The sequence below is a fragment of the Pristiophorus japonicus genome, chromosome 8 (assembly GCF_044704955.1).
Source record: "Pristiophorus japonicus isolate sPriJap1 chromosome 8, sPriJap1.hap1, whole genome shotgun sequence".
In the NCBI taxonomy this organism is placed as follows: domain Eukaryota; kingdom Metazoa; phylum Chordata; class Chondrichthyes; family Pristiophoridae; genus Pristiophorus; species Pristiophorus japonicus.
The window spans coordinates 234,885,023-234,912,955 of record NC_091984.1 but is presented as its reverse complement, the minus strand read 5'-3'; the positions used below and the strand labels follow the sequence as shown (position 1 = coordinate 234,912,955).

The following is a 27,933-nucleotide window of genomic DNA, read 5'->3' as shown; positions in this document are numbered from 1 at the left end:
TGGTCACAGAAAAGTGTTTGTGGCATCCCATTATAAAGGGGACTACTGTGAATACTTTTTGGTTGGTAAAATCTTTATACAGCATCAAAATAACAGCATATTTATTTTACATTTGTTGATCCCAACTGGATCTGCAGCATGGTTATGCTGTTGAATTGCCAACCTGAGTTGTCGCTTTAAGGTGACTAGTCAGATGGGGTTGTCGACTAAATCGTCACAACTGGAGGTCAATTAGAGCCTAATGGTAGAGGGAAGTTTTTGTGCATCGACAACTGCTTATAACCCCTGGCTCTTAATTAATTGAGGGCCATGTTTTTTTGGAAAAGTGAGCATAAAACAACTCTCTTTCGCAAGTTGCTCAGTTGTGATTTGTTGCTGTTCACGTGCGTAACAAAGTGTGACAGTTGATACGTGGCATCTAATATACAACAGGTGATGAATGATAGATATGCAATAGAAAGGCGCCATTGATATATTCTAGCAGATTACCACCCATGGTATTATTCATTGTAGGTCAGGGATTGCATAACAATTGGTGTGCTGGAGTAGGGGAGCACATGGTTCTGAAAGCATTTGGAAAGGTTTGAGAGATGGGCTCAGCGATAGTGGTGTGTTTTTAATTGCTTCCTGGTAAATTTGCACCAATCCAGAGTTCTGGATGACAAACACAAGCTAGATAATCATGGATTTGTTCCTTTTAAAAAGAGGACATAGCAAATAAATATTTTTTTTCCTCACTCAAATATTGTTTTTCTCATCCACCACAGGCAAAAGAAAAAAGGAAATCTCTATATCATCATCATCTTGTTAAGCATTTAAAACATAAATTTCTATGGCCTTAAATTCTGGGCTAATAATTTAGATTTAGTTCCCTTCTCCAATAATGACTGTAGCTACAAAAAAATGAAAAACATTAGCTCACCTCTGTACGATGAAGAGTCTTCAGAGTAAAATGTGTCTTTCACTTCATTACTCTATTAAATTAGCATTTTGAATAAATTTTTGTTGCATAGAGGAATATTTACGTAAGAACAAGCAAATGAGTAGAATGAGGACAATATAATTCAGTGTAAATATCAGAAGTATCAACCATGTGAAGCAAGCATGTGGTGCGGCACCATCATTCTAGATCACCCAAATAACAAACCCATACCTCACAAATTTGCTTAGCCACTCTTAACCCTCGCTATCCTGCCTGAGCTATGTAGCTGGTTCATTTCAACAATGCATCAAATGAATAATTTTGCAAGTTAACCTCATAATTCTCTGTATAGATCATTTAAATACATTTCGCTTCCTCTGTATCTGCATGCATTAATTTTTGAATGTAGACCTTTGTAGTTCAGGCCAGAACATGCAACATCTAGTTTTTCCCTTGTAGCCTTGGCAGTTTGGTAATCCGAACCTATAGCAGGAAGAGGTGCCACAGATGCTGCAGTACTTAAGGAGGACCCCCACACTATTTCCTAACGTGTATAGTCATTTTTGATGACAGCAAAGGTAGATTTACACCCACTGCTAATGAATGAAACCTAGCACAAAACAAAAGGCCAACACAGATTTTTTTTTTAAACTTGCAAATGTTGGGGAAAGTTCAGATAAACGGATTATCATGCTGGAAATAGTCAGCAGGATCCGTTATCATCTGAAAACAATACCTTGGGGTGCAGTGTCCAAGCATCTTGTCTTCATGGGCCATCTAGGTGTGTGCCATGAGCATTTAATTTAATCTTCACATTAATTTACCCACTTGAAGTTGCTGAAAGTAACAAATCTTGATGCTCTGATTTAGAATATATCCATCAGGGCTCTTCTCTCACCTAATGTCTGCTCTAATGTCAAAGTTAAGACAACAGTTCTCAAGCCTCCAGGCCCAGGAAATTCAAACAAGATAAACCAGCAAACAATATAAAAACAGACCCAAGTTGCCTAGGCTTTGTGGTCCAGATTATGAAGGTTTGAGAAATGGCCATTGTTTGTTGAAGGTTTGAGAAATGGTCATAGTTTGGTGTAGAATCTAAAGGTCTCGAGCCAAAATATGAACGGGTCTTTTCAGATGCTGAAGGAACTGCTGTGTATTTTCAACAGGCCAATACATTTTAACAGGAATCCTGGTGAATTTTGATTGCAGCCATCATTGGAAGAGAGAAGGTAATGGATGTTCTGGTAACATCTAAGTATCTGCCCATGAGTCATGCCAACATTCTCACTTCCTGCAACAAATGGGCAATGCAGAGAGTGCACACTTCAACTCCTTGGAGTAACAGATTTATACTTCAGATTTCAGAACATATTTTCTCTATTAAAATAATTTGTCAAAATTCCAATGCAATTACGTCACTGTAGAGTCAAAATAATCTGAAATGACACCTCTGTTCACAGAACAGCAATTAGAAAACAATCATTTGTCACAGTTCAATTCTCTGAAGCACTGCCAGATGCAGAAGTAAACTAAATTATTTTACAAGTAGGTGCCTAGTCACTTTCCATAGTCCCAGTTGAGTTAATTTATGTTGTTATAGTCTTGATAATGTTCTTTGTGGTATTGTCCTTGGTGGAATGATACAGAACTGAAGCAATGAATAACCTATCCCTATGTGTGTGAAGGTAGTTAGTTCAATCCCAACAGAGGGAAATAAAATTACAATACATGAAGGCACAAAACAACCCTAATTGATACTACTTAAACAATTTAATTGCGATGTAACTCAGGCAACTTTAATCCGGGGCCATAAATACTGGGTTAGTGTAGTCAACTATGATGTGAGCTGTAAACAAACTATCATAACTTACTCTGTGGGGAGACAATTCCTGTTAAAACAGAGCCTCTTTATTAAAAGAATTCAAACTGTCATGGTAAATATCCAGGGCTCTACTCTCACCTAATGTCAAAGTTTGAGAACTTCCCAATTACCTGAAACTACAATCAGTTTTGGGGAAAAACAGTTTAAGTGGTACTATTTTTTTTAAACTAGCACCTCCGGGTGTAATACCTTTGTACGGCTTTTCATTTTACTTTGCTAGAATGTCCTGCAAAACAAGTCATGAATTTTCTAATTGTGGATCTGAATAGCATATAGAACAGTTAATTGGGGCATAACTAGACAAATGTTCGCCACTTCCTTAGAGACCTAGTTTGAACAGTTACCTCCACATAGCACAGGAACAATGGCATCACCAAGTGCTCACTGCAACAGTGGTTTACATGCTGGGTACAAGTGGCTGGCTGCTTTATTGTAGAACAATCAACATTTTTTTTTAATAGAAGCCCTCAATAACAAAAGCTGGGAATGCAAAATATTGTTGTTCTCTTACCGGTTTTTCCTGCAGGCTTTTCACTGGTAGGGACCATCACATCTTTTCAGGGATGAATAGATAAACATTTAAAGTAGACGAAGATACAGCGATATGGGAAGAGCAAGGCAATGGAATTAATTTTGGACTGCTGCAGCAAAGAGTCAGCACAGGCACGATGAGGCAAGTAGTTTCATTCTGTATTGTAAACTTCTATATAGTTTTTCTATGATTTATCTGAACCTATTTAATGATATCATTTATTAAAGTACCATCTCAGCATTTGCATCTTTGATCAAATGAATAGTGAACATTGCAATATTGTTCATAAGTTTCAACTTATCTTAATTTCTGTTCCTGCAATTACAGCAATCCATGGGGAAAATCAGAAGTTCACTGTTCACAAGTTAGATAAATAATCAGCATTTTTTTTTAACCCAGATTCTCTAAAGTGCATCTGTAATTAAACGGATAGATTATCAGTATGTTTTGCAATTTCATGTATTCTAATTTTATTTATTACTGTGTGAATTATCATGATGGGTGCAATTCTGCATGAACATAGGCTTCTTGTTACTTCAGTTCTCTGAAGGATGAAATATAATAAAGTGCATTAGAATGAACTTGCATTGATATAATGCTTTTCATGATGTCCCAAAACACTTCACAGCCAATGAAGTACTTTTGATGTGCAGTCACTTTTGTAATGTAGGAAAAACAGCAGTTAATTTGCACACAGCAAGCTCCCACAAACAGCAATGAGATAAACGGTAGATAATAACTGTCGTGATTCTGGTTGATGGATTAACGTTGGCCAGGAAATTGAGAGAATTCCCCATGTCTTCTTTGTATAATGACGTGAGATCTTTCATGTCGTGGCCTCAGTTTAACGTCTCATCCAAAAGACGGCACACCTCCGACAGTGCAGCACTCCTTCAGCACTGCACTGGGGTGTCAGCCTAGACTCTGAAGTGGAATTTGAACCCACAACATTCTGACTCAGAGTTCTCACACTGAGTCAAGATTGACTCAACAATAAAGCAACATCAACTCAATTAGGACCCTGGAAAGCAATAATGGCACTTAATTACAAAATTGTTTAGTTTACCTGTACGTAAGAACATAAGAAATAGGAGGAGTAGGCCATACGGCCCCTCGAGCTTGCTCCGCCATTCAATAAGATCATGGCTGATCTGATCATGGACTCAGCTCCACTTTCCCGCCCACTCCCCATAACCCCTTATCTCCTTATCGCTTAAGAAATTGTCTACTTATGTCTTAAATTTATTCAATGTCCCAGCTTCCACAGTTTTATAACCCTCAGAAGAAATTTCTCCTCATCTCTGTTTTAAATGGGCGGCCCCTTATTCGAAGATCATGCTCTCTAGTTCTAGTCTCCCCCATCAGTGGAAACATCCTCTCTGCATCCATCTTGTCAAGCCCCCTCATAATCTTATACATTTCGACAAGATTACCTCTCATTCTTCTAAATTCCAATGAGTTGAGGCCCAACCTATCCTCATAAGTCAACCCCTTCATCCCCGGAATCAACCGAGTGAACCTTCTCTGAATTGCCTCCAAAGCAAGCATATCCTTTCATAAATATGGAAACCAAAACTGCACGCAGTATTCCAGGTGTGGCCTCACCAATACCCTGTACAACTGTATTTATACCCTGCTTTTATACTCCATCCACTTTGCAATAAAGGCCAAGAGACCATTGGCCTTCTTGATCACTTGCTGTACCTGCATACTAACCTTTTGTGTTTCATGCACAAGTACCCCCAGGTCCCGCTGTACTGCAGCACTTTGCAATCTTTCTCCATTTAAATAATAACTTGCTCTTTGATTTTTTTCTGCCAAAGTGCATGACCTCATACTTTCCAACATTATACTCCATCTGCCAAATTTTTGCCCACTCACTTAGCCTGTTTATGTCCTTTTGCAGATTTTTTGTGTCCTCCTCATACATTGCTTTTCCTCCCATCTTTGTATCAGCAAATTTGACTACATTATACTCAGTCCCTTCTTCCAAGTCGTTAATATAGATTGTAAATAGTTGGGTTCCCAGCACTGATCCCTGCGACACCCTACTAGTTACTGGTTGCCAACCAGAGAATGAACCATTTATCCCGATTCTCTGTTTTCTGTTAGTTAGCCAATCCTCTATCCATGCTAATATATTGGGCCCAAGTTTCGAGCCGCGCCTAGAACGGCACAGTCCCGGCCTGGACGCCCGTTTTTCGCGCCACAAAGTGCGCCAAAAAAAACCTCCAGATTCTCCAGCTCCCTGCAGGTCGTTTGGCCCTCGGCACAGCGCAGCAGGAGCTGTAGGGGGCGGAGCCAGGTCCCTGTTCACCTGTTCCAGTCAAGTGGTGGGTCACAGCACAGTTATTTAAAAAGATAACAAATTGGCAAGAAATTAAAATATCAAAAGCTAAATATACTGGTTGAATTAAAGTTGTTACAATTATATTAAAAGAAAGACAGGGATAAAAAATTTTAAATGCCTCAACACCAAAGCTGTTATCCCAGCAGTGTGCATGTCTATATCACAACCTCACTCTCATTTGCAGGCTTAATTTCCAATTATCACAATTGTGAAGGTCACCCCACCAGATTGGTTACTTGGGTCAGTAAAGTGATAAAATACTGAGCAGTTTTTGTTTGGAACTCATATTTTCAGAAATTAACTTTTACGATTCTCTAAACTTGAAATCTCCATAACCTTTCATTCTGGTACAAAGTGCTACTATTGTCCTCAAAGACATAACAATGAAGTTACTGTAACTATAACATAACTGGCCTGCACAATGGACGTCACCAGCTGGGACACTGCTCGCTAATATCCATTTTAGCTAAACACCAACGGGAGGATTTAAGAAGAAACGAGGGGCGAGAGAAATGTAAATTTAATTCAAACATTAATTCTTTTATGATTATGCAGATATTCTATTAAAGCACATCACTGGACTGACATTTTCTGAAGGAGATTTTACTCTCCCAGAACATTCTTATTCAGCACCTGCATAACTAATCTTCAACTCCAAAATAAACACATATACATTCCTGCACTGTCAGGGTCTGAAAACAGACTCTCAGCATATCATTTACCAATAGAAATATCAAAGGCTTCAAAGTTACTGCATTACGGCTTAGCACAGCACGACTTTTAGAATATTAACTAGTTTGTACAATGCATTAAAAACCCACACTGCATTCCTCATCAAATGTTCAAAACCAAAGCAAGTTAGAGCTACAGATATGCATAGGTATTTTACACCTATGGAATATATAGTTTTCTACCTTGCGTTACATATCACCAGATCTGAAGTAAACTCAGCAATGGGCTATTTAAGTCTTATTGTACTAACTTGGAACAAATTAACCCCCTTTCCCCTATACCGTTTGCTGCTTACTGCAGACTACCAACACAAAGCCTTGTGCTTTGAGATATTCAGGCTTTTTAAAAGTTGTCCAACACTGAAGCTGACAAATTGCTCTTTAACAGACAGCACTGGTCAACTGGTATCACCATTCCAGTTATAAATGATCAGAAGTAACCGCAAAAGGTATGCAAAGCACATGCGGTTTAAAAGAAAATTCTGCTACTAGCTTTTATACAAAAACTATGTAAAACTGAAGACAGTTTGTTACCTTTTCCACACACTTCAATTTGACAAAGAACCAGTTTGATTTGATCATGGTGCCAATCTGTTTTAGTCCCAACATAAGCAGTGCAGAGGAAAAAGAACTGAAGTGCTCCTTCAAAGATCTCAGCCCTTATTTCAGTTTCTTACAAATACAATATTTAACCTACTTTTCAATAGCTAATCTGCTTAGCCCAGGCCTGACAGATTGACTGGCTGTCTTGGAAGAGAGTCAGAACTTGGACTAGGGTTACGCTCATTAAAAATGGCACATGTCAGTACATTGAGTACAGAAGCAGCAATCTCCCCAAGGGAACGGATGCAGGCTCACAACACACTATGAATAATAAATACGGCTGACACTCGCTCTCAGACCTTGGCATGCTTAGAAGCCACAGTACCCCACTGTTTTCTTTCTACACGCAGATGGAGCAATAGTCTGTCCTGCTGCCAGGTTATACACAAGCAAAATCAATCTCTTTTGAAGCCCCGAGCGCTCTACAGAATAAGGTTCAAAACAGACTACACGTTACTTGCAGTATTCACCACTTAAGTGACTACGTAACTAGCTCAAAACTACCATTTTTTAAACCACAAAGTACTTGTTGCAGTGACCTAAATTCAAGCACCTCTGGAGTAAAGTTTGTCGTTCAGACCCTCAAGTCAATTACCAGCATACAATCTTACCTCCTCTATCAGTACAAGACCAGCATAGCACAGTGTAAGGACAGCCAAGGACTGTCATCAGAATTTGTCTTTCAGCTAAACTATCACCAGGTAACAGGAGATGTTGGTGCGTGTGTGCGGTGACATCATCATGCCACTCTATCATCCTCAAACCTGACCTGCATGTCTCGATTTAAGATCTCAGGAGTGCAGTGCTGAAAATAGTTTAAGCCTCAGTTGACTACTGGTGCATATAGCACACCGCCACTCTAATACCCTGTTTATATTATAAAGCTGTTTCCATAATAGAAACTGGTTCACTTACTGTCAAAACTGTAGGGCAGATTTAAAAATGATCAACATGTGGAAGGAGATGTCCATGCCTGTGGCTAGGGCCAAGAGGGCAAACTCAACCCATATATATCACCATCAGTAATTTACCTTAGCCACCAAAAAGCACCCAGCAAGGAGGGTGTTAGTTAGTGCCTTGATCTCAAGAAGGATTTTGGTGCCGCTGATGTTACTGGTACGACACCACTTAATTTGTAGGGTTGTCTCTTGGGAATAGAAGTGACTCTGGAAATTAACTTGAGTTACAATTGAAATATGGTTTCAGGTCGAGAGTTCTTCACAAACTTTAGTACATTGCTTAAGTTTAGACATTTAGACCAATTACAATCTGCATGATACTGAAATTCTCAAGCTTCAACAGTCAGCAACATACAAAATATTTTTTATGTTGGTGGTATTTATTACATAGAATTAACAACACAAACAGGCCATTTGGCCCAACAGCTGTTCCTGCTCCACACGAACCTCCTCCTGCCATACTTCATCTCACCCTATCACCATACCCTTCTAATTCGTTCTCCCTCATGTACATATCTAGTTTCCTCTTAAATGCATCTTTGCCTCAACCACTCCATATGGTAGCAAGTTCCACATTCTCACCATTTGAGTAAAGATGTTTCTCCTGATTTCCTTATTGGATTTATTAGTGACCATCTTATACTTACGGCCCTTAGTTTTGAACTCCTCCACAAGTGAAAACATCTTCACTATGTCTACCCTATCGAACCCCTTCATAATTTTAAAGACCTCTATCAGGTCACCTGTCTTCTTGTTCCTAGAGAAGAAAGCCCCAGCTTTTTCAGACTTATCTGATAGTTGTAACTCTCAGTTCTGTTCACAGTGATTGTTCAAACTAGGTTAGAATGTGTTGATCTCATTTTACTCACTCCAGCACATCTAGCTCAGCTTCCAGCCAAAACTACGATTAATCTATTACTAATCTCAGGACTCTTTTCCATCCACACCCCCTCCTCCTCATCCCCCAAGCCCATGCCACCCTTGAATTTCAATACACAATCATTACTTAATACAACCAAATATAGCCAGTCTCTCATGCTTTTCAGGCAGAAATTTAGAACTTTAAAAGTTGAAAGGAAAGATGAAAGTGCGGCCGTGCCTTTTCTCCATCTGCACCTCTGCATGGGGAGGCACCAATCTTGCTGTGAGCCTGGCTGCTCTCCGTCTCCAGGAAACCAGCCAAAAATAACTTTGGCAAAAATGGAAATGTTGCATTTCTAGCAAAGTAGTGTTTGAATACTCTACCCCGCCCGCCCCACAAAGAGATGGTCTTTTTACTGGTCAGTTCCCTCAAACTTTCGCATGTGGTGAACACTTTGATTCAATATTTACATTCATTGAACTGAGGCACAAGAAAAAATGAACCAATAATCCTCACTGTCGCTGACCTAACATCTGTTGCTCATCAAAAACCATTATTGTGTGTTGCAAAATTTAATATAAGATCCTACATAGATTCCATTATCACAGAATGCCTTTAGAATAACTTTCAAACAGAAATGACGACCAAAAGACAGAAAACTTGCATTTATCTAGCACCTTTCACGATCTCAGGATGTCCCAAAATGCTTTACAGCCAATGGAGTACTTTTTGAAGTGTAGTCATTCTTGCAATGCAGGAAATGCAGTAGCTAATTTGCGTACAGCAAGATCCCACAAACAGCAATGTGATAATAACCAGATAATCTGTTTAAAAAAAAATTATGTTGGTTGAAGGATAGATATTGGCCAGGACATCGGGATAACTCCGCTGCTCTTCTTCAAATAGTAGCCGTGGGATCTTCTACATCCACTCGAGAGGGCAGATGGGGTTTCAGTTTAACGTCTCATCTGAAGGATGACACCTCAAACAGTGCAGCACTCGCTCAAGTGTACTGGAGTGTCAGCCTAGATTATGTGCTCAAATCTCTGGAGTGGGACTTGAACCCACAACCTTCCTACTCAGAGGTGAGTGCTGCCCACTGACCCACGGCTGAAATACGTAGCTTTATGCTGAGCATGCAGGCAATTGAATGTGGAAAGCAAACCCTGACATCTATTTATAACATTACACAGGATATACGGCACAGAAACAGGCCATTCAGCCCAACCAGAGCTGATGTTTATGCTCCACTCGAGCTTCTTCCCATCTTTCCTTATCTAACTCTATCAGCATAAACCTCTATTTCGTTCTCCCTCATATGCTTATCTAGCCTTCCCTTAAATGCTTCTATACTATTCGCCTCAACTACTCCCCCTGTGGTAGCAAATTCCACATTCTCACCACTCTGGGCAAAGAGGTTTCTTCTCAATTCCCTATTTGATTTCTTGGTGACTATCTTATATTGATGGCCTCTAGTTATGCTCTCCCCCAAAAGTGGAAACACTCTGAACCTACTCTACCAAAACCTCTCAATTTTAAAAGACCTCTATTAGGTCACCCCCTCAGCTCTTTTCAAGTGAAAAGAGACCCAGCCTGTTCATCCTTTCCGGATAGGTATACCCTCGTATTTCTGGTATCATCCTTGTAAATCTTCTCTGCACCCTCTTCAGTGCCTCTATATCCTTTTTATAATATGGCAACCAGAATTGTACGTAGTACTCCAAATGTGGTCTAACTAAGGTTCGATACAAGTTTAGCAAAACTTTACTACTTTTTAAATTCTATTCCTCTGGAAATAAACCCAAGTGCCTGGTTTGCTTTTTTTTGGCCTGTTAACCTGCGTCGCTACTTTTAGTGATTTGTGTATTTGTACTCAGAGATCCCTTTGCTCCTCTACCCCACCCAGACTCGCGCCCTCCAAGTAATAATGATCTCCCTATTCTTCCTACCAAAAGGTAATACCTCACATTTATCTGTGTTGAATTTTATTTGCCAATTATATGCCCATTCTGCAAATTTATTAATGGCCTCATGTAATTTGCTGCAGTCCCCCTTAGTATTAACTATCCCCCTCCGCCGCCAAATTTAGTGTCATCTGCAAATTTAGAAATTGTTAATATAAATGGTGAACAACAGTGGTTCCAGCACTGATCCTTGTGGAACTTGTACCATGGAAGGTGTGAATAACTAAACGGGATGGAATTCTAGGCAACGTGTAATACAGTAAACTTCAACAGTGTGCAGTTATATTTTCTCCCCATTATCATTGATACAGGAGATCCGCAATGTAACAGATACAAGGAAGCTATCATAATGTGACGAGTAAACATCGCCAACGCTGTTTTGTTTAAAGCATTCCCCAGGCACAGACCATGATACCAACCTCTCAGATTAGTGACTGAAAATATAAAGTACAGAACCCTCCCCCTGTTGAGGCAGAGATTCAGAATGGATTTTTTGGTGTTCTGTTGTGTTTGATTGGACTTGTGTGTGTGATATTTTAAAGAAATTAGCCACTTTAACTGCTGGTGCTATGCAAGACCATTCCTTCCCAGTGCCAGAATGATAAGTTTACCAGAACAACATTTCAGTATCTATCTGAAGACACTAAATCCATTCTGTACTGCTGAATAAAACATTCTAAATCATAACCCAAGACATAACACATTAGGCCCAGCATTCACAGCAACAATAAATTTTTCTAAATGTATGATTACATTTTCCATAACTTTCACTATGTCCAGGGTCCCATTATTACACGCAATACCAGCCTGCCTATCGAGAAAAGTTTGCAACACATTTTCGGATATTGAACATGAAGGAAAGAACACTTTGGGCTAGATTTTTGGTTGTCGGCAAAAACGGTAGTTTTAGGCCAAAATTACCGTTTTTAGGCCTAAATTTCGGCCTTTACGTATGCATACAGGTAAAGTTGGCGTTGCACGAGGATTTGCGGCGCAAACCACGAGTTTTGCTAGCTTTATCCAGGGTCGGTAGTGCTGCAAGAGGGGCCTGGTTGGGGGGGGGGGGGGGGGGGGGGGGAGGGGAATTGCAAAAAAACATTCACAAAACCCTTACCTATTAAAATCGCTGAAAAATAATTAAAAAAATACATACTTACACCTGTGCTATTCTGGGCGTGGCGGGTAGTGCCGTAAGTACGATGGTAACCCAATCCACGGCGTTGCATGTCGTTTCACATTGGCACACCTCTGCTCGGCAGTACGTGAAAGCATTGCTGCAAAGAGATGCTCGAAGATCCCGCTGCGGAGGGTTAAATCGCGGAGAAAACCCGGTCGCAAAATCAGTGAAAATCCAACCCTTTATGTGGGCATCTTTATAATTTATCCCACTGTGAACAATGGATGGAGACGGGTTGAGGGTCAGTTTTATGTCCATTGAAGTGAAATTACCCCTACTCCTTAGTGAAGGCAAGCACCATGGATGAGCTCTGTCTCCATTAGCACTAAAACAACTTTCTGAACCTGTATCGTTAGCGAGAATTTCACTTAAGAAATTAAAATGGAAAATGAGTGATAATTAAATTTTAACAGATCGTTTGCATTGATTGAGTTTTACTCATTCTGGAAGCTAGACAGAATTCAGATTTTCCAGTTTCATTCCTGCTCCCCTTACCAATGCTTCATTGAATTTATCCAGAACTAGCTGAATCATATACACCAGGAAAGCCTACATTCAATCCCCAGCCTGTGTTCAAGTTAATCAATCTTAGATGAAGTGCTACTATTTGGCCTCAGTGCCCAGGATCAGGGAGGGGGAACAAAGTCATCTCGGTTCACTCTTGATTGACCCCTGCTGGAAGTGTGTAAGCCAGGTAAGGGCAGGTTTGGACTCGGTTGCAATGCCTCCACAGCCAAATAGTCATTTAGTTCAGGCACTGGAAGGTGACCAACACCTATGGAATTGTATTGCGGGAAGAAGTCAATACCTCAATACCTTGAGGGAAGAATTGGAGGGGACTTTTTAAAAAAAAAAAATTGATGCAGGTCCTTTTGCTTGAACTACTGTGAATATTGAAAGATTATACACCTAGTCAACTAAAATCTTTACATTTACAGCTGAATGCATCATATGGAGATAAACCTGGTTATGTACCAAAGCAAAGCCCATTATTTTGAATCCAAGGATTTCCCCATTACTTTCAGATGTTCAAACAAAAGACCAATTGGCTGAATGTTTGACTACCTGAAGGGATCAGACGGTAAATTCACTGCGTGCTCTTATGCGGAGTCGCCCAGACCAGAAAGGTCCAATGTTTGATCCCTGGTATGTGTCGTCTTTGATGATTTCAGCTGGAATCGGGCATGCAACAGTTGTCCTCATCCTCTCCCCCAAAAGAGTAGGGAGAAATTTACCCAGGGTTCAGCATCAGATTGTTATACAACGCATAATGGAATTGCCCTGACGTAATGCCATGTTCCCAGGGTCAAATAACTTTCCAACATTCACCATCGAGGTTTATAAGTAAAGAATGGCTTCCCAAGCTAAGTAACAGAGACCTAGTAATACCCATGAAACTGGACGCCACCACAATTAATCAACGGTTTCAGGAGAGAAAGTATAAAAGAGACGAGACACATTTTATATTGATATATACAGCACCTTCCGTTGCCTAGGCCCCAAGCTCTGGAATTCCCTCCCAATCCTGTCTTCTGCTTTACATTGCTCCATTCAAACAAGAGAAACTAACAGATCAAGACATTTAAGTGCAAACTTAGTTGCTTCAGCTTCACAGTCCAGATAGCCAGGGCTTGTGGGCTGGAGTCTGGGCACACCAGTATTAAACAGATCTGACCTTTAATAAGACCAGTAGAAATTAGGTTATTCCTTGAATCAGCTCAATGAATTACACCTTTCAAAAGTGCACATAATGTTCTTGTCAATCATCTGCGTAACAGTCAATACATTTCTATGTTAATAGCAGAAGCACTATACAAGATTATTCCTCCAGACGTTACTTTTAAAGAATTTGATGCTATATAATACAATTCTCCTTCACATGGGGTCTAAGCAAGAGCATCACCCATTTGGACAGCAGTGAGCAAGCAGTTTTGTTTACACTAGCAGTGGTCCTTTAAAATAATGAATTTTTAGAAGCAGAGTACTTCTACTCGGCTACAATATGGGTGCACTGTAGTGGCACAGCCGAGTACCAGGTCGAAAATAAGCACCTAACTATATCAATGGTTGAGGCTCGATGGTTTTGAGTTACAAAATTGAATTTAACTTACTATATATTTTTTAAATGAGCAAGACTTTGAACATTGGCGATTTTACATGCAACCCATTGGTGATTATTTACATTATTTCGCAAACATTGAACCATTTGCTATTCTCAAATTCTGTTTGAACTTTTGAGCTAAACTAAAAGGATTTCACTTTAAATAAATATGTTTAGCATGCAAGTGAAGTTCATTTATGAAAAAAGCTCCCAAATTCCTGAAGTGCAATTCCTTATGATAAGTAAGATGATCTCAAGCTACAAGTAGACGTGTCCAGTAGGGGGCACTTTTGCATCACAGAACCAAGCAAAGTCACTGCCTTTGTTCCCATGTGCTTCATTCACACCCAGCACACCGTACTCATATTTCATGAGAAGTGTTTAATATGTGTTGTCAAACACCGACTCTGCCAGCAGTACAAGCCCAAAGCAAGGCGCTTCAGTGCCTTCTGGGATTTTGCTGCTTTACACAAAGAAACTCAGCTCAGTTCTTCATTCCCTCTTCTGCTTTTTTCAATCGCCTACTCATTTTCCTTTTGCTTGCTGTATTTTGAGATATTTCTACACTACGACGACAAATTTGATCCTCAGTGCATAGATTGAACCAGCTCCTGGTGAATTCAGTCCAAATGGTGTCAGGTTCTCTTTTACAAAGCAATCACTTAACAAGGTAACTTTATTTTTATGGAGGCAATTCCCCAATTTCCCTCCCATGTCTCTCCCAAAATATTCTAGTCCTTCTTGGACAGCAGGTGGGACATACACAGATGCTGTGTGGCTCCACAGGAGGTATACTTCAACAATAATGAAGGAATTTCACCAAGTCAGTTTTCCCTCAGAATTTCAGACAACTTTACTCAAACGAGAAAATATAACTCGACAGAGGAACCAGAGAAAAAAAACCACCTCAAGAACAGATTCAAACTTGGATTTAATAAATGAAACCCAATACTGGTGTGAGATAACCAGGAGGCCAAGTGATTCATACATCATCTTTATACTCATGTATATAATAGTCTCTGCCATTACTAAATAGCAGCATGCAAGAAAGCTGACTAAACGTAGACATGGAAAAGCATCCTTTCATTCCACATTACTCTTGATTATAAAAAGTAACTTGCAATACAATTTGCTGCCCGAATTACAGCCATGGAAAGTTTTCTTTATTCGTTCCTGGGATGTGGGCGTCAATGGCAAAGCCAGCATTTATTGCCCATCCTCAATTACCCTTGAGAAGGTGGTGGTGTGCCGCCGCCTTGAATCGCTGCAGTCCGTGTTGTGAAGGTGCTCCCACAGTGCTGTTTGTGAGGTCCACGATTTTGACCCAGCGATGAAGGAATGGCGATACATTTCCAAGTCAGGGTGGGATGTGACTTGGAGGTGGTGGTGTTCCCATGCGCATGCTGCCCTTGTCCTTCAAGGTGGTAGAGGTCACGGGTTATGAGGTGCTGCCGAAGAAGCCTTGGTGAGTTGCTGCAGTGCATCTTGTAGATGGTACACAATGCAGCCATGGTGCACCAGTGGTGGAGGGAGTGAATGTTGAAGGTGCCGATCAAGTGAGCTGCTTGGTCATAGATGGTGTCGAGCTTCTTGAGTGTTGTTGGAGTTGCACTCATCCAGGCAAGTGGAGAGTATTCGATCACACTCCTAACTTGCACCTTGTAGAGGGAATCTGGAATTGAAACACTTGCTGCAGAATACCCAGCCTCTGACCTGCTCTTGTTGCCACAATATTTGTGTGGCTTGTCCAGTTAAGTTTCTGGTTAATGGTGATCCCTAGGATGTTGAGTTAAAGCTTTAGGAACTTTTTAAATAAATGTTGTCTGGCAGTAGAAATTATACAAGAACTTGTATTTATATAGCACCTTTAATGGGTTAAAACATCCTAAGGCGCTTTACAGGAGTATTATGACAAAAATTTGACACCAAGCCACACAAGTAGAAATTAAGGCAGGTGACCAAAGGCTTGGTCAAAGAAGAGCATCTTGGAGGAGGAAAAAGAGGTAGAGAGGCAAGAGGTTTAGGAAGGGAATTCTAGAGCTTGGGGCCTAGGCAACAGAAAGCACAGCAGTCAATAGTGGAGTGATTATAATCAGATATGCTCAAGTGGGCAGAATTTGAGGAATGCAAATAACTCCGGGGGGGGGGGGGGTAGGGGGGCGGCAGGGTGCTGAAGGAGATATGAAGGGGTGAGGCCGTGGAGGGATTTGAAAACAAGGAGAAGAATTTTTTTTAAATCGAGGCATTGTTTAACTGGGAGCCAATGGAGGTTAGTTAACACAGGAGTGATGGATGAACAGGACGAGTTAGGGCGGGCAGCAGAGTTTTGGATGACCTCAAGTTTACGCAAGGTAGAATGCGTGAGGCCAGCCGGGAGTGCGTTGAAAGATTCAAGTCTAGAGGTAGGAAAGGCATGGATGGGGGCTTCAGCAGCAGACGAGCTGAAACAAGCGCAGAGACGGAAAATATTACGGATGTTGAAATAGGTAGCCTTAGTTATGCCACAGCTATGTGGTCGGAAACTCATTTCAGGGTCAAATATGACACCAAGGTTGCAAACAGTCTGATTCAGCCTTAGACAGATGCTAGTGAGGGATGGAGTCGGTGCCTAGGGAACTGAGTTTGTGGAGACCGAAAACAATGGCTTCAGTCTTCCCAGTATTTAATTGGTGAAAATTTCTGCTCATCCAGTACTGAATAATAGAGCTATTAACTCATTTAAACAATCTCTCAAATTTCACCAAAACTTAACCTGACTTGAGTCATGGTTTGGTCTGTACAACAGTTTACTAATCCTCAAGATCAAATACCAGCAATTGAAGCTGGGTAGGGTCGAGGCAATGACATTTAGTTCCTTCACTGATCCGCAGAGCTTTCACACAGATTTCTTTCCTGCCTGCACATTTCATCATCATGCATTTTCTCTCTCGCCCACCTCCCCCTCTTGTTAAGGCACCAGTGTGGACTGAAAATTTCTCTTCGGCCGCCAACAATGCTACATTATCAGCTGGAGGTGCTATTCAACCAAGATGCATTCGTCAAAATTTGTCACTGATAGAGCAGCTCTGCATGCACACCCTCCTCAGTATCTAGGTGTTGTGTTTCATTCAGAACTGACAAAACTAACCCAACTATAAGTGACTTGAACTAGTTATCTTGTGTGTTGGAATTAGTACCAGGCTATTGCGCTCTAAACTGGATCCAGGTCCACAGTGAAATAATTTTGCCAATAAGCTTCTGTTCAGAGTGGCTTTCTATTCAGCTACAAATTTGCTGGCTTTACTGCTCCTATAGCAGTTTACAACTCTGCACATACACTGTGCCAGGAGTCAGTAACTGAAGTGCAGTAAGCTAACTCAATTCAAAATAAATGTAACTGGAGCGAAGTCCATTATTTGCAAGTAATCAACTTCAGTAGACGTGTTTGCTGTAACCCCAGCATGTGCCTGTGTAAACAAGTCTTTGGATTAGTGTGGCTGCAGACTGAATGGAAGACAAGCTGTTTACACTGTAATAAGTGAACTCTCAAACAATGGAGTACACAACAAACAGAAATGCAGCTACTGGTAGAGACAGAAAGATTGCCTTAGGCATCTTTGAACTTGAAATACAGTATTCTGTTGTAGACTCAACAGTCGTAAAAGGAGCCTTTATCAACTCTAGGACATTGCAAAACTACTTATTTTTAAACCCGTCCGCTTGTTTTTGTGGAATTAAACATTACATTTGGTTCTGAGAATGTCATCAACATGAAACAGACATAATTGACAATTAAAGAAAAGGTAAATGACGAGAAAACAAAACTGCATATGCTCCAAATCCTTGCATGACTCACTAAAGCAATAGGAACATCTGTTACCAAAATAAGAGCTGGTGGGAGCGCACTGGGTACGGCATTTCCAGCCTCACCCTTTGCATTACCAATGGACATAATCACTCACCAAGACTGTCCTTAAAGTAGATCCTGGGAGATTGTACCATCTACATGGATGTATCACTGGGTCAAATCACAGTGCCTATTTTAATCACGTGCACCTCAACTTCTCCAGTAGCCTAACCGAAGATCAAGCTTCAGTACCGAGTGAAGATCAAAATGCTTCAAAATTTCACACTGTGCTGAACCCATTTCGGTTAGTAACTATTTGAGAACACCTTACTGGACCTGTGCAAAATGATTGAAAATACAATTCTGACAACATTTAAATCTGGATACCATTTTCTCCAACACTGAAGTTGAAAAGAGTCAATGAAGTTAAATATTTGTTCAGAAGCAGTATTGCATGACAAATCAGCTTCACACTGGTGGGGAACCAATATATTTAAAGGAGTGTCCTTTTACTGAGCACAGGAAGGGGCTGGTCAGGGCAACAGTATGAAACCAAAACGTCTTAAAGGTATATAGTCATTGTAATCATCTCCTGCTGGTTCCCAGAGATTATTTTTGTGATATATGGAGGGTGGTCTGTAAATAATAGAATACTTACACAAGCAAATTAAACCCTAATGATTCCCAGAAATAGGAAAAACACCTAGAGATTTGATAAGTGGTGCCAATTTTTCTCCTTTTTATATAAAGTTCTGGCAATAAAGCTTTACAACTATTCTACAGTACTACCATTTCACAGAAACAAAGAACTTGAATTTATATGGCACCTATCCTATTAGGAGGGTGCAAAGCACTTTAAAACCAATGGATTACTTTTGAAGTGTAGTCACTGTTTCAGTGCGGCCTTCGGCCGCCTGAGGAAAAGTGTGTTTGAAGATCAGTCCCTCAAAACTGTCACCAAGTTCATGGTCTACAGGGCCATAGTACTACCCGCCCTCCTATATGACTCAGAGACGTGGACCATGTACAGTAGACACCTCAATTCGCTGGAGAAATACCACCAGCGATGTCTCCGCAAGATCCTGCAAATCCCCTGGGAGGACAGAAGTACAAACATTAGCGTCCTCGTCTAGGCCAACATCCCCAGCATTGAAGCACTGACCACACTTGATCAGCTCCGCTGGGCAAGCCACATAGTTCGCATGCCAGACACGAGACTCCCAAAGCAAGTGCTCTACTCGGAACTCGTCCATGGCAAACGAGCCAAAGGCGGGCAGAGGAAATGTTACAAGGACACCATCAAAGCCTCCCTAATAAAGTGCGACATCCCCACTGACACCTGGGAGTCCTTGGCCATAGACCGCCCTAAGTGGCGGAAGTGCATCTGGGAGGGTGCTGAGCTCCTCGAGTATCGTCGCCGAGAGCATGAAGAAATCAAGCGCAGGCAGCGGAAGGAGCGTGCGTAAAACCAGGCTCCCTGCCCACCCTCAACGACTATCTGTCCCACCTGTGACAGAAACTGTGGTTCTCATATTGGACTGTACAGCCACCTAAGAATTCATGCTAAGAGTGGAAGCAAGTCTTCCTCGATCCCAAGGGACTGCCTATGATGATGATGTAGGTAAACAAAGGAAGGGAATTTGCTGGCAAGGGCACGTTTGTAAATATCAGATAAATACAGGATTAGGTTTGCCTGTGATGATGCCTGTGAGGGTCATCGTCAGCCATGGAACTACACCCCATTATGCAATCAGCAGTTTCGGGAGGGGATGGGAGAGAATAGGTGAGAAAAAAATGAGTTTTATTTATTTGACCATAGTTCATTCTTGGCTGAGAGAAATCTTAAATTTGCGCACGACTAAAGAAAACACTAGCTTGAAAGTTGACATTTTTCCAGGCTAATCAGTGGTTAACACTACAATATGTATCCTGGAATCCGCACTTCACTTAAATTCCTCAGTATATTTAACAATTTATTACGGGCAAGTGTTATCCTGCAGCTTACATGACAGAAAACACGGTCTGTGGCTGCCAAGTGCTAAGGGAGCCGTGTACACATTGGTTCATTCTCAGCAACACATCTCAAAACATCCCTAATCAAGGCAGCACACTGTTACAGCTACTGGTCTGTTCAAAGGTCAGATGCAGTGTTTATGTAAGTTCATTGCATCCACTGATGCATTTTCATTCAGACGATAATCCTCAGCCCTACCAGGAAAAGATAATAAACATGGAAAGGCATGTACACAGCGATGAAAATGATCCATGTAATCCAGGAGTGTCAGCATGGCGGGTTGAAATTCTCCAACCTATGACGCCCATTATACTCACTATTTTTGCTTTAGAAATAATGTTGCAATTGAATTAAAACCACTGAGTGTGCCATTAATCCGACAGGAACAGAACAATATTTCCAACTGGTTTCTGACCTGCTTTAGCTTTCTGGCCACTGCCACGACTCATTGTGCTTCCTACAGAAGACTGTGCCAGGATTAGTTCAACTCATTCTCACAACAGCATTTTCAGTCATTGAACACAGGTCCAGTAAGGTGCTCCCAAATCATTACAAACAGAAATGGGTGCAGAATGCTGTGAATCTCTAAAGTATTTTGATCTTTTCTTTTTGTAATTACCACCCAGCAGCTTTCAACATCACCTAAACGTTATTATATTTAATACACAGCAAAACGATATTTTTATATTAATAGTACAGGCCAACATTGTTATTATAAAATTATGTCCAAAATAGTTATTATGCCTTCAGCTTTTGAAAGTCATATTTAGATCCAGGGGCCATTACACATGCATAGAAACAATTAATGACAACTGCACATTACATCAAGTGCTTCTAATTCTGGAAAACTGAGCATTAGGTATTATTTCATTCACATGAATCAGCAGTTTTGATTTTCGCGTGTGAAGTATAGATCTCGTGGCCAGGAAAATTACCCACCGCGTCTATATCTAATTGCTGGTTTGGAGTGGATTACACAGCAGTAATGCAATCAAGGGGTTCACATGATGTCAAGCCACAGGAGCAAAGCATAAAGTCATTTGAACTGCAAGACTGAATAGCACTCATAACAATCCAAGTTTCCTGTAGCTATTTATAATACACCCACACACTTTTGAAGTGTAGTCACTTGTAATGTGGGAAATGCGGCAGCCAATTTGCGCACAGCAAGCTCCCACAAATAGCAATGAGATCATGACCAGATAATCTGTTTTAGTGATGTTGATTGAGGGATATATATCGGCCAGAACACCGGGGATAACTGCCCTGCTCTTCTTCGAAATAGTGCTGTGGGATCTTTTACATCTACCGGAGAGAGCAGACGGGGTTTAACGTCTTATCCGAAATACGCACCTCCAACAGTACAGCATTCCCTCAGTACCGCACTGGGAGTGTCAGCCTAGATTTGTATCCTCAAGTCTCTGGAGTGGAACTTGAACCCACATCCTTGTAACTCAGAGGCGAGAGTCACAGCTGACACACAGGCCAGAAGGTGCTGCGTTTGATTTCTAGCCTGAAGTTTTAGAATTGGCCTCGGCTGGGCCGGGGGGGGGGGGGGGGGGGGGGTGTAGGAGCAGCCAGGCTTCCCACTCCTGATCTCGTGATATCTGCTTGAAATAGCATGGATGTGAATGACGGGTGAGGACATGATCTGGCTTGGCTGTGATGTCCTCTGCACCTGCTCTTCCTTCCCTAACAATCCAACTTTTGATTCTGCTCTTTTGTGGACAAGTAAACATCGGTGTAAACTAGATGGGATTGGTTAAGAATAACAGATCATTCTGGGAGAACGCGCAAATATTTATTCACACTCAAGCCCCACACGTCATTAATTTACCACTGACTGGCAAATTGTTGCATGTATATGCAAGAAATTTTGCTGGCTTCACCTTGAGTGAATTAATTACACAGACAATCTGACTAAAGACAATGACTACAAATGTGAAGTCATCAAGAAATAAAACCCGTGATTCACTCGTTAGTTTTTGCATAATTTAATCTGCATGAAATATTTAGACCAGAGCAGATCAGCCTGCCCATCCAGTTCACCCTGCTGCTTATCCACAAATGAGCATCAAAGATACCAAGAAAATTGTCTCAACTACACGGATAGTAAATAGGACGTGAAATGTTACGTTAGCAGCACAATGATCTTGTGCATTAATCTGCTGTACAGCGTGGCAAGATCTGCATGGAGTTACACCCACATGCCCCACACACAGCACTCTGCCCAGTTGAATTGTTAAGGGAGGAAGAGGTTGGGCGAAGGTGCTAAATGGAAACCAAGCACTAACCACTCTTTAGGGGAAGTCACCTCAGATCACGCTGAAATCACACACCTCGAAGCCGCTAGTTCAACAGCTGCAGACACAGAGTCTTGGAATAAGGCCAACCGCTCATTCATCAGCAAGGGAATGACACGACACAAGGACACCTCCCTCCAGAGGAGCATAACTTTACACAATTAAATATGAAGGAAATTTAAACATTCAACAATCGTGTTCCTAATCAGATACATACAACAAATTCATGTGCCAGTCAAATCATTCCACCCACTCTTTAAATTTTCATGCCTGTGAATGCTTTGAATGCTGCCCTGCACTGAGCACTACAAGATAATTAACCAACTTTTACCAAAATATCTGGCTGGGAACAAGATCATGTTGAAAATAATAAAACTAATTTCTATTTCAGAAAGGATATGCCACTTATCTACCGTTTTGGGTGCTGCAGCTCAATGCTTTCCAAATCCACAGCTCAACATTCTTCCTGGCACAGATGACAATTTTAGAATTTTCTGCCAAACATCCATTTACAATTCCAGTCAGTTATGTAGAAGGCCAGAGCTTTTTGCAGGAAAGTTGATCCTCTCAATTGCAATATTTTATTGTTTTGATGGGCACTCCATGCCAGACTGCTATGGAAACATCTCTCCCCTCTACAAACCACATTTGGGCTTTCTTAATTGCTTGACAGAATCAGCTGATACCAGATTTCCATGGTAAATGCAGTTACAATTAACTGCTAGATATCTGGCCTGGTGACAGCTGGCGAGGAAGCAGTTATAGTGCCTATAGCAACTTAGTTTACTCCAGAACTACATAAATACATGAAGTAAGTGCTATTGAAACATGTAAAACTGGAATTTTTCTGAAGTGATGTAGATTGTAGATTGCCTCCTTTCTGTCTCATAGATTTTAGTCCTCAAAGACGCAAAGTAAGGTAGTTCCAGCTGCTTCGTGCTCAATGAATAAAGAACCAAAAAATAAAATTACTAATTAACAGAAATAATTAATCAATTGCCCCTTTATGACACCATATCAGGAAAGCAGTAAAGTAACTTACGGTAATTAATATACTAAAACTATAATCTATACATTTTCACATACACAACTATCAAGTATTCAGTTTAGTTTAATTCTCATTACTTTTCCTTGCACGGACTTGTCATGTCAAGACTATTAATAATTTCATTGACAGAAGGTCAGTACAATAGGTTTAAGTGGGCATTGCCTGTGTTTACTCTAACTGAACAGATCTGTCCTTCAGCAATGTTTTTACACAACCTCAGACCCAAAATATGAAAAATGTTTGCATAGCAGCTCTAGCGTGAAGCAGTGAATTTGACAGACTCCTGAGGAATACTATGTTCTGCAATTTTTTTTAAAAATAAAAGGACTGCATTTCTGTACTGACCTCAAATGCAAGTGGCACTTAATTTCAATATATATATTACATGGATCTGTCCACTGTCCATTTTATGTTGATCACCATTTGTTCAGATTTGCACCAAAACACTGACTGCCCACAGACTCTGTCCTCTCACAATGCTAGGACTGCCTGGAGGGATGGCATAACCTGGCCCAGAAACCACTCCATAAGCTCCCTTTACATTGTGTTCCAACTCCTGACATGCAAGCCTCACACAGTGGAAACAACACAGTAAATTTGCTATGGCCACTGTCTGCGAAGGCTCTAACAAACTGCTCTGCCCAGCCATTGGCTGCATGAGACTTGCGTGCTGGGAGCCGGTAGCATTAGAACAGCACTTAATACACGGAGACTGACTGCAGATGGAGCGTAAACTTGAATTCCTCTTCGAAACTAGTCTGCAATATAAAATATAAAAGCAGCATGAAAATAAAAAGACAAAGTGCCTTCAGTCATTGTAGCTTCAAGAATGTAAGCTGGACAGAGATAGAGGAGCAATTCCACAAATGTTATCTTTTGAATCAAGACACTTAGAATTAATTTTTACTATTTTATATTGCGAGCAGAACTGCAATGTAATGTCAGTGTTGTAATGTTAAGATACCCGTTCCATTAATGGTCATCATACAGAAAAATCTCTTCACAGATATTTGTAAATAATAAAAAGCTGCCTATTTTAATACTTGCAAAGGGTTATCATGCCTCTTCCTAAAATAGCAACAATTTAATAGTACCTATACTGTGCTTCTGAAAGGAAAGTGTCTACTTCAGTTTATTACCAGCTGGAGGAAGCTAAAAGAAAAGTGTCGTGACTGGATTTGTTTGAAGCATATTGTTTTGGGGATAGTTTATTTAGAGTCTAATACTACTTGATAGAAAATAATTGCATATTGTAGTTAAATATAGCCATTCTGACAACTAATACACTTTAAAAGCAAAACCTCTAAATCAGCACAATTAATAAATCAGATCGACTCAGTACCGCCTCAGAGAGTCGAAAATTTTAAACTGTCCTGGTCATTTACAAACACATGAAAATACTCATCACTAAATAATGAAAAACAAAAATTAAAAAGCCAGTAAACAGATGGTTGGCATGGACCTCTGCACACGTGGTCATGTGGGTGACTGAAGCAGGGCCAATGGGGCCACAGATGACTAAATGATATAGGTACAAACATTAACATCTATGTATTCTGTAGGGCAACTGTAAGCCAATTCAGGGCAATGACCTGCTACATGTAGCTAAGAATTATGCAGCTGTCTTGTTGTATGCAAATCTGACTATACACAATTTTCCTCATTTAGGACCGAGATGAGGAGAAACTTCTTCACCCAGAGAGTGGTGAACCTGTGGAATTCTCTACCACAGAAAGTTGTTGAGGCCAATTCACTAAATATATTCAAAAAGGAGTTAGATGTAGTCCTTACTACTAGGGGGATCAAGGGGTACGGCGAGAAAGCAGGAATGGGGTACTGAAGTTGCATGTTCAGCCATGAACTCATTGAATGACGGTGCAGGCTTGAAGGACTGAATGGTCTACTCCTGCAGCTATTTTCTATGTTTCTATGTTTCTAAAGTGTGTAGCGGGTATCCAACCTGAAGCCAGAGAGCTGCATGCTGTCAACCTGGGGAGGGTTTAAACTAAGTTGGCAAGGGGATGGCACCAGGATGTAACATTAGAAAGGAGAATCAAAGGGCACAAAGGTTTGGGAGAGACGGATAGCACTAAAGCAAGAAATAGTAAGGTATTAGGTGGGGTCAAACTAAGTGAGACCACAGGATTGTCTAGGATAGGTTTGCAGTGTACATATGTGAACGCACAAAGCATAGTAAACAAGGTTGGTGAGTTGCAGGTGCAAATAGCCACATGGGAATATGATGTAGTGACAGTAACAGACACCTGGCTCAAAAAAGGGCAGGATTGAGTATTAACTATTCCTGGACATAGGGTGTTCAGGAAAGATTAGAAGGAAAGATGGGAGGTGGTGTGGTAGTATTGGTTAAGTTATAGTCCTGGAGAGAGAGGATGTCCTGGAGGGGTCAATGAGAGAATGTAATTGGTTAGAGTTAAATAATAATTGAGGTGCCATTACACTACTGGGTGTATTCGATAGGCCACCAACTACTGGGAAAATTATGGAGGAGCAAAATTGGAGAAATTACAGAGAGATGCAAGAACTATATAGTAGTGATAATGGGGGACTTCAACTAATATAGACTGGGATGATAATAGTGTAAAGGGCAGAGAGGGGGAAGAATTTCTGAAGTGTGTTCAGGATAACTTCCTTGATCAGAATGGTTCCGGCACAATGAGGAAGGAGGCATTGCTGGATCTGGTTCTGGGGAATGAGGTAGGTCAAGTGGAGCAAGTGTCAGTAGGTGAACATGTAGGGAACAGTGATCATGGTATCATGAGGTTTAGGTTAGCAGTGAAAAAGGACAGAGAGCAATCTGGAGTGAAAATACATAATTGGAGGAAGGCAAATTCAGTGGGATGAGAACAGATCAGGCCCAGGTAAATTGGAATCAAAGACTGGCAGGCAAAACTGTAGTTGAACAATGGACACCCTTAAAGATGAAATAGTTCGGGTACAGTCACAATACCTTCCCACTAGGTGGAAAGGTAGGGCAACAAAAGTCGATGCTCCCTGGATGACGAAAAAGACAGAGAGTAAGATAAAGCAGAAAAAGAACGCGTATGACAGATGTCAGGTCGAGAATACATTTGAGAATCAGGCTGAATATAGAAAGTTCAGAGGAGAAGTATAAAATAAAATAAGAGGGACAAAGAGAATATGAGAATAGAAAGGTAATCCAAAAGACTTTTACAGGCATTTAAATAGTAAACAGGTAGTAAGAGGAGGGCTGATTTAGGGACCAAAAAGGAGAGCTACACATTGAGGCAGATGGTATGGCTGAGGTACTACAGTGACTACACTCCAAAAGTACTTCATTGGCTGTAAAGCACTTTGAGAAGTTCGGTGGTCATGAATGGCGCTATATAAATCTAAGTCTTTCTTTACTAAATGAGTACTTTGCATCTGTCTTCACCAAGGAAGATGCTGCCATAGACATAGTAAATGAGAAGGTAGAGGAGATACTGGATGGGATAAGTATTGATAAAAATGAGGTATTAGAAAGGCTGGCTGTACTTAAAGTAGTTAATCATCAGGACCAGATGAGATGCATCCTAGGACGCTGAGGCAAGAGAAGAAAGAAATCGCAGAGGTATTGGCCATAATCTTCCAATCCTCCTTAGAAACTGGGGTGGTGCCAGAAGACTGGAGAATTACAAATGTTACACTTTTGTTCAAAAAGATAAACCTAGCAACTACAGACCCGTCAGTTTAACATCGGTAGTGGGGCAGCTTTCAGAAACAATCATCAGGGACAAAATTAACAGTCACTTGGAAAAGTGTGGATTAATTAAGGAAAGCCAGCACAGATTTGTTAAAGGCAAATCGTATTTTGAGTTTTTTGATGAGGTAACAGAGAAGGATAATGAGGGCAATGTGGTTGACGAGGTGTACATGGATTTCCAAAAGGCATTCAACAAAGTGCCACATAATAGGCTTGCCAGCAAAGTTGAAGCCCATGGAATAAAAGGGACAGTGGCAGAATTGATAAGAAATTGGCTAAGTGACAGGAAACAGTGCAAGTGAAAGGTTGTTCTTCAGACAGGTGGTGTTTCCCAGGGGTCGGTACTAGGACTACTGCTTTTCTTGATATATATTAATGTCTTGGATGTGGGTGTACAGAGCACAATTTCAAAATTTGCAGATGACACAAAACTTGGAAGTATAGTGAACAGTGAGGAGGATAGTGATAAACTTCAAGGAGGACATAGACAAGCTGGTGGAATGGACGAACACGTGGCAGATGAAATTTAATTTAATAAAGAAAAGTGCGAAGTGATACAGTTTGGTAGGAAGAATGAGGAGAGGCAATATAAACTAAAGGGTATAATTCTAAAGGGGGTGCATGAAAAGAAAGACCTAGTGGCATATATGCACAATTGTTGAAGATGGCAGGGCAGGTTGAGAAAGCAGTTAAAAATGCTTACAGGATCCTGGATTTCATGAACAGAGGTACAGAGAAAAAAAAGCGTGGAAATTATGATGAACCTTATAAACCACTGGTTCAGCCTCAACTGGGGTAGTGTGTCCAATTCTGGGCACCAAACTTAAGGAAGGACATGAAGGCCTTTGAGAGGATGCAGAAAAAATTTACGAGAATGATTCCAGGGATGAGGGACGTGGATAGAGAAGCTGGGCTTGTTCTCCTTAGAGCAGAGA

The 27,933-nt window shown here is 40.8% G+C and overlaps 1 protein-coding gene across 14 annotated transcripts in view; it reads right to left on the bottom strand.

Annotated features, from left to right (window-relative positions):
• Positions 1-27,933, bottom strand: part of fbrsl1 (fibrosin-like 1) — a 908,758-nt gene that overhangs the window by 616,890 nt on the left and 263,935 nt on the right. Inside the window, exon 1 of one of the 14 annotated variants that reach the window (XM_070888118.1) lies at positions 7,632-7,653. The exons of 12 other annotated variants lie outside the window; for them this stretch is intronic. Coding sequence is in view for 1 of the 2 variants with exons in the window: in XM_070888117.1 (XP_070744218.1) it covers positions 6,952-7,026 (75 nt within the window). In the remaining variant the exon portion in view is untranslated. Of the gene's footprint in view, positions 1-6,951; positions 7,027-7,631; positions 7,654-27,933 lie in introns of those variants that run through there. One more of the 14 variants, XM_070888117.1, reaches the window with a different exon arrangement.